We start from the raw sequence: 6454 nt of genomic DNA on the forward strand, positions 1-6454 counted from the left end.
AAATCTCTCTGTCCTTAGGAGTACAGAGGCTGGTACATTTCACATTCTGTCCATTGAGGTTATGCATCTTTCACTAAAATCAGGTGACTCATCTGATAAGAACTTTGGCTGTCTGCCAAGAAGAACACAGACAGTTAATGAAAACATAGAAGGGACACCAAAGTTGAGGAGGAAGGCATATCAAGCTAGCTTTGACCCATAATAGATGCATCTAATCACAAGCTCCAAGACATGGTCACGTGTAGGCCATCGACACAAATGACTTGCACACTATAACTTGTGCTCTCTTCCCCATAAATTTGTTGCACCACAGAGGAAAGAAAAAAAGATAAAAAGAAATTACTTACAGCTAGCATCTCTCTGCATTCTCTCTCTCTCTAACAAATCACACACAACATCTCTCTCTCTCTACACTCATAGACATGTCTCCATGAGATATATATATATAGGACATGTAGAGCAAGAGAATTTCACCTCTGCAACAACAGTAGCTGCACAAGAACACGGCAGTGCAGCAAGCCCCTCCATGTCCTGGCACATCGAGCGCACGCGTGCATGGATCTAGCAATGTCAACCACGACGACGTCCACGTCCCCAGCGCCCGACCATGACCGTGGTCACCGCCTCCCGTCCTCAACCCCCTTCGCCGTCTCGCCACCAGCATCGCCGGCAATGCCAACGCCACCGCCGCCATCTCTGCCGCCTACGATCCCGGCCTGCGACCCGCACGACGGGCCGGCGAGCCTGCAGCTCATCGAGGACCTGACCACCCACGCCGGCGCCATCCAGCGGCGCGTCCTCGGCGAGATCCTCGCCATGAACGCTGGCACGGACTACGTCCGCGGCTTCCTCGGCGCCGACGCCGACGCCGAGGCGCGCAGCGTCGGCGAGCTCGCCGCCGCGTTCAAGGCGCGCGTGCCCGTCGTGGAGTACGAGGACGTCAAGCCGTACATCGAGCGCATCGCCAACGGCGCCCCCTCGTCGCTCATCTCCTCCAAGACCATCACCGAGCTCCTCACGAGCTCCGGCACTTCCGGCGGGCAGCCGAAGCTGATGCCGTCGACGGAGGAGGAGCTCGACCGCAAGACCTTCCTCTACAACCTCCTCGTCCCCGTCATGAACAAGTACGTGGCAGGGCTGGACGAAGGGAGGTGCATGTACCTGCTGTTCGTGAAGCCGGAGATCACGACGGCGTCGGGGCTTGTGGCGCGGCCGGTGCTGACGAGCTACTACAAGAGCCGCCACTTCCGGGATCGCCCGGACAGCCCGTACACGCGGTACACGAGCCCGAACGAGGCGATCCTGTGCCCGGACAGCGCGCAGAGCATGTACGCGCAGCTGCTCTGCGGCCTCGCCCGCCGCGGCGAGGTGCTCCGCGTCGGCGCCGTCTTCGCCTCCGCCTTCCTCCGCGCCGTCAAGTTCCTAGAGGGACACTGGCGCGCGCTCTGCGACGACATCCGCGAGGGTCGCGTCGACGCCGAGCGCGTCGCCGACCGGGCCTGCCGGGAGGCTGCAGCCAGGGTCGTGGCGCGGCCGGACCCGGAGCTCGCCGACGCCGTCGCCGCCGAGTGCGCGGCGCCGTCGTGGAGGGGCATCGTGCGGCGGCTGTGGCCGAGGACCAAGTACATCGACGTAATCGTGACGGGGTCCATGGCGCAGTACATCCCGCTGCTGGAGTTCTACGGCGGCGGCCTGCCGCTAGTGTCGACGATGTACGCGTCGTCCGAGTGCTACTTCGGTATCAACCTCAGGCCGCTGGACCGGCCGGAGGACGTGGCGTACACGCTGCTGCCGAACATGTGCTACTACGAGTTCATCAAGGTGGAGAAGGACGGCGAGGATGTCCGGGACGGTGAGGTGGTGGACCTCGTCGACGTCGAGATCGGCGGCTACTACGAGCTCGTCGTCACAACCTTCACAGGTGAGCGACGTCTCCGTGCGCTTATTCTCTTCCTCCGTTCCTCGTCTTCCCATTACCTTATTGCATGTCTATGGCTGGAACATGGGGGATGCATGTTCTCTTCTTGCTTTCTTGGCTTCTTCGTAGCTCTCGTTCAAGGCCATCCGGTGATCCCAAATCAGCGGTGTGGACGCTGCAGGAGCACGAAACAACTAAACAAGTGTCTAGTTTGCTGCCAAAGTTTTGGCATCCAAAAAGAAAGAAAAAACTTAAGCCTGATGCCCCACCTGCCATTTACAACCAAACTGACCATGGAAATAAATTGCTAAGCTCCCGTTTCAAGTGTGTAATTTTTTTTTTAGCAATCACATTCCTGAAATGACTGCTTGGTGCTTCCGTGTTGCTTCATATAACGGAATTGGGTCTGGCGCTTTTCACTGAAAATGAAATGAAAAAGAAAGTTAAAAAAACTTTTTTGATGTGATACCACACACTAGCACGGTGGATAAATGCATGTCAAAGATAAGTAGTTCCTGTTTGGCTTTTGCGGTCTCCTTGCTGTCCCTCTACTGGTGGACAGAAGTGAGTCTTGCTTCCCTCAGCCACAGTGTACTGCCTGCATATTTTATATGCCTTAGGTTTCTTCACGCTGCACTTAGCTTCTCGCTCATGCTAATTTTCTATTTTTTTTTCACGTTTTCATCATTAAGTAATAAGTTTTTTGACAATGCATAGGTGCAAAATGCAAGCTCTTTACTTTCTTTTAAGTTGTGCATGCATTATATTACGACACAATCTCTATTCTTTTGTATTTTAGTTGCAAGGAAATATATAAATCGCAAATTGTCAGTGTGTACCAATTATGTTTCTTCTGTATTCCAATAGTTAAGTAATCAAGGATAGCTTGGTGGTATGTAGAAGTACTTGGTGCTGATTTGACCAAATTATGTAGGCATATAGCTATAATTTGGGATCTCCCACTTGGCCAATGATGTGTCGATTTTTGACTCCTAGTCTCCCACTAGCTCATTTTTATTGACAACACAATCACTTTCACCAAATTACTGACAGTACACTAATCCCAAATGTTAATAACCTGCCTCCTAGCTTTCATGCATGGACTGACAGTACACTCCTTTCACAAGCAGACAAGTAGATATTGGTAACTTCATTTTGACTAGGCAGTTGATTAGAAAGGTCCGGTCAGGTCAGACATGTATATCCCAGCAAGGTTCCTTTAATTTTCGTCCAAATCAGCAAAGAATTTTCCTTATGGTCACCAGCCACAAATTATGTTACCTCTTTTTGGAAATTTGAAAAAAATACATTTCGATCTTTTACTGCTATTTTTATTTAAAAAATAACTCTGCATCTAGTAGAGCTGTTGATGAATACGCTAGCCTCTTCTTAACATGATGCAGTAAAGAACAATAATACAATATATCTCTTGTAGCAGTAGCTAGGCAATATTACCAAAAACAAAAGGCTATGGAAGAATCAACCAATAATATCTGCCATAAGAATAAGAGAAGATCCAGATGTGATATGTAAAAAAATGATATCCAGTCAATGTGACCTCCATCTCAACCCCACAAACTTCATTTATTAGCTCCATCTTACAGTCTTGCACTTCCATGAATAAACTGAACTTTGCACATCACTTGATGGATCCATGATACCTTAAACTATATATTCCTGAGGAGGAAGTGATTAATGCAGTGAATCAAATAGATAGCCACTGCATGTGGAAATGCTCCACAGAAGTGTGCTAGTGGGGGCACAAAGTCAAAGTGCTCATTATTGTTGTAGAGATATGTTCCCAACCATTGGAGTCATCTCAAGGTTTTTTTTTAACAAACAACTGATGAAGTTATAAAAAGATCATTATTAATTCCTTTATTATATTCTTCCTATGATTAAATACAAGAGAATTATGGCATCTACATGTGGTCTCCAATATGACACTTTGACTAGCTTTGCTTATAATGACTGTTATCTTAAATGGGAAAAGCTACTACCTCCGTCTTGAATATAAGGGATTCAAATTAAAGTTCATCCTAAATCAAACTATCCTAAGTTTGACAACATTTATAAAAAATAACAGTAATATCTACAATATTAAATGAACATACGTAGATCTATTATGAAATATATTTTCATAATTTACATCTTTGATATTGTAGATGTTAATATTCTTGTTTATAAACTTGGTCAAAATTATAACAATTTAACTTACAAACTTAGGATGCCTTATATTTCAGAATGAATATAGTAATAATTTGTTGTCAATTTAAATATGATTTTAGATATTTGAAGTCCAAAAGTAAAAATGGTTGACTTAGGAAACTCTAGATAGATTTATATTTATGATTGGATGAACTAATAATTTATAGCTTGAATTATTTTTGAATAAAACTACCTCCAGTCATACATACACAAATTTTGGGAAAATTAAAGTCTGGTCCAATTTGTGCATCTTTTATCGTCATGATTTGCACTTACATTAGTACTTGTAGTGGATTTATTTGTACCGGGAAGGGCATGGTGTGTATGTCACTATGTCTAGTGGCATGCGTGCGCGTGCGTAATCATTGTCGTTCCAAAAAGGAAAAAAATAATGATTCTTTCTGGTGTATTCAGTTTATCCAAATATAAGCATGAACTATTTCTCTAGTCCCTCCGTCCTATATTAATAAAATTATTAATAGTATTCGGGTACATTCAATTCATTATTATTGGTAATAATTAATAACCATGTTTTATTAGCTTGCATAATTATTACTCCCTCCATTTTTGCTTTAAGGCGTGGTATGATTTGGCATGGTTTTCTAAATTACACTTTGACCATTCACTTATCTTATATTATATTATTTATAATTATAAACTTATGATCATTGTAGAGTATATTTGATTACGAATCCATATAAAGTTTACATTATAAAAATAAAAACTTGATAGTTTAATTATTGATCAAAAAATTGTATTAAATCATGATGTGTGTACGCCTTAAAAAACGGAGAGTACTATCGTTTCTGCAGCTGAAGCTACAATGTCTCCTGAAGATCCCAGTGCACTGACATCCTATATATCAGCATGATCAATCCTTAAATTTTTGTTTTGGGTTGCATGGATCATGGATGCCTTGGACTGTGATCGAATAGCTAACAGTGACGACGTGTGTGCGGCGTGGTGCAGGCCTGTACCGGTACCGCGTGGGCGACATCCTGCAGGTGTCGGGGTTCCACAACGCGGCGCCGCAGTTCCGATTCGTGCACCGCCGCAACGTCGTGCTCAGCGTCGACACCGACAAGACCTCCGAGGACGACCTCCTCCGCGCCGTCACCGCCGCCAAGCGCCTCCTCGTACCCCTCGGCGGCGCCATCCTCTCCGAGTACACGGCCTACGCCGACACCGCCTCCATCCCGGGCCACTACGTCCTCTTCTGGGAGCTCACCCCGCCGCCGCTGCCCACCTCCGACGACGACGACGCCGTGGCCCGCGTCATGGCGGCGTGCTGCGCCGAGGTGGAGGCCGGGCTGGACGCCGTGTACCGGCGGTGCCGGAGCCGCGACCGGTCCGTGGGCCCGTTGGAGATCCGCGTGGTGTGCCCCGGCGCCTTCGACGCGCTCATGGACCTCTGCGTCTCGCACGGCTCCTCGGTGAACCAGTACAAGACGCCCCGCTGCATCAAGCACCCCGACGCCATCGCCGTCCTGGAGGCGCGCGTCGTCGGAAGGTTCTTCAGCGACGCCGTGCCGCACTGGGAGCCGTTCCAGGTCAACGCCGCCGCCGCCGCCGCCACGGGTGCAGACGCCGCCGCCGGCGCCACCGCCGCCAGCTCAAACGAAGGGGCGCCGGCTTAAGCAGGAGTATTACGCGTAAGGGTGGTGAGCACAGACGGTTTAATTCGCTTGATTACGTAGATATAATTAATAGTCGATGTGCATGTCGTCTAATGTGATGTTCAGTTCATGGGAGTGGGTGAGTCGTGATGCGTACGTGTTTACTGCTGTAGTGTGTTGTTCAATTGCATTTGAGATTGATCATTTGTTTCTGTCAACTGGTCATTGACTCATTAGTGTTGTCATCCATTGTTAGAAAATCTTCAAGGCAAATCATCGTCCACTTACGGTTATCTTCAAGATTAATCTTAGCATATTGCTCATATCCACCCAATACTAAAAACCTACCATTTAGGAGATTTTGGAGATGAGAGAGAGTTCTAGCAGACTACCAATCTCTTCCGCAATACCAAAATAGTTTTGACAATTGGCAAAAACTTACCTCCTCTCTCCTTGATGTAGGGGGAGAAGCAGCCCTCTCCACACCTCTCCCCTATCGACCGTTGGCTTTGGCGCACCGGACATGTCCGCTCCGCCCACACGCCGTTGTTCGGTCGCGACGCCACCGTGTCGAGGAATCCCGACGATCCCTGCACACCCGAGCCTGCCAGAGAGGGAGGGAGAGAGAGAACCTCTGGTGAGGGGGCGGGCCGGCTGGCACTGGGCAGTGAGGAGGAGCAAGAGCCGCCACTGGGAGGGGGCGTATCCGTGA

The 6454-nt window shown here is 48.1% G+C and overlaps 1 protein-coding gene across 1 annotated transcript; it reads left to right on the plus strand.

Moving 5' to 3' along the window:
- The first annotated feature begins 307 nt into the window (after positions 1 to 307).
- LOC117866692 (probable indole-3-acetic acid-amido synthetase GH3.13) lies at positions 308 to 5960 on the plus strand. Its single transcript, XM_034750961.2, has 2 exons — positions 308 to 1921; positions 5096 to 5960. The coding sequence occupies exons 1-2, from the start codon at positions 556 to 558 to the stop codon at positions 5761 to 5763; spliced, it is 2034 nt and encodes a 677-aa protein (XP_034606852.1). The 5' UTR covers positions 308 to 555; the 3' UTR covers positions 5764 to 5960.
- Positions 5961 to 6454: the final 494 nt, after the last annotated feature.

This window comes from Setaria viridis, chromosome 8 (genome assembly GCF_005286985.2).
Source record: "Setaria viridis chromosome 8, Setaria_viridis_v4.0, whole genome shotgun sequence".
Taxonomy (NCBI): domain Eukaryota; kingdom Viridiplantae; phylum Streptophyta; class Magnoliopsida; order Poales; family Poaceae; genus Setaria; species Setaria viridis.

What these genes read in the sequence shown, in the direction of transcription:
- LOC117866692 (XM_034750961.2), top strand. Translation starts at nt 556, where the DNA reads ATGGATCTAGCAATGTCAACCACGACGACGTCCACGTCCCCAGCGCCC. An exon ending in CGTCGTCACAACCTTCACAG is followed by an intron (nt 1,922 to 5,095) that starts GTGAGCGACGTC and finishes GGCGTGGTGCAG; the next exon opens with GCCTGTACCGGTACCGCGTG.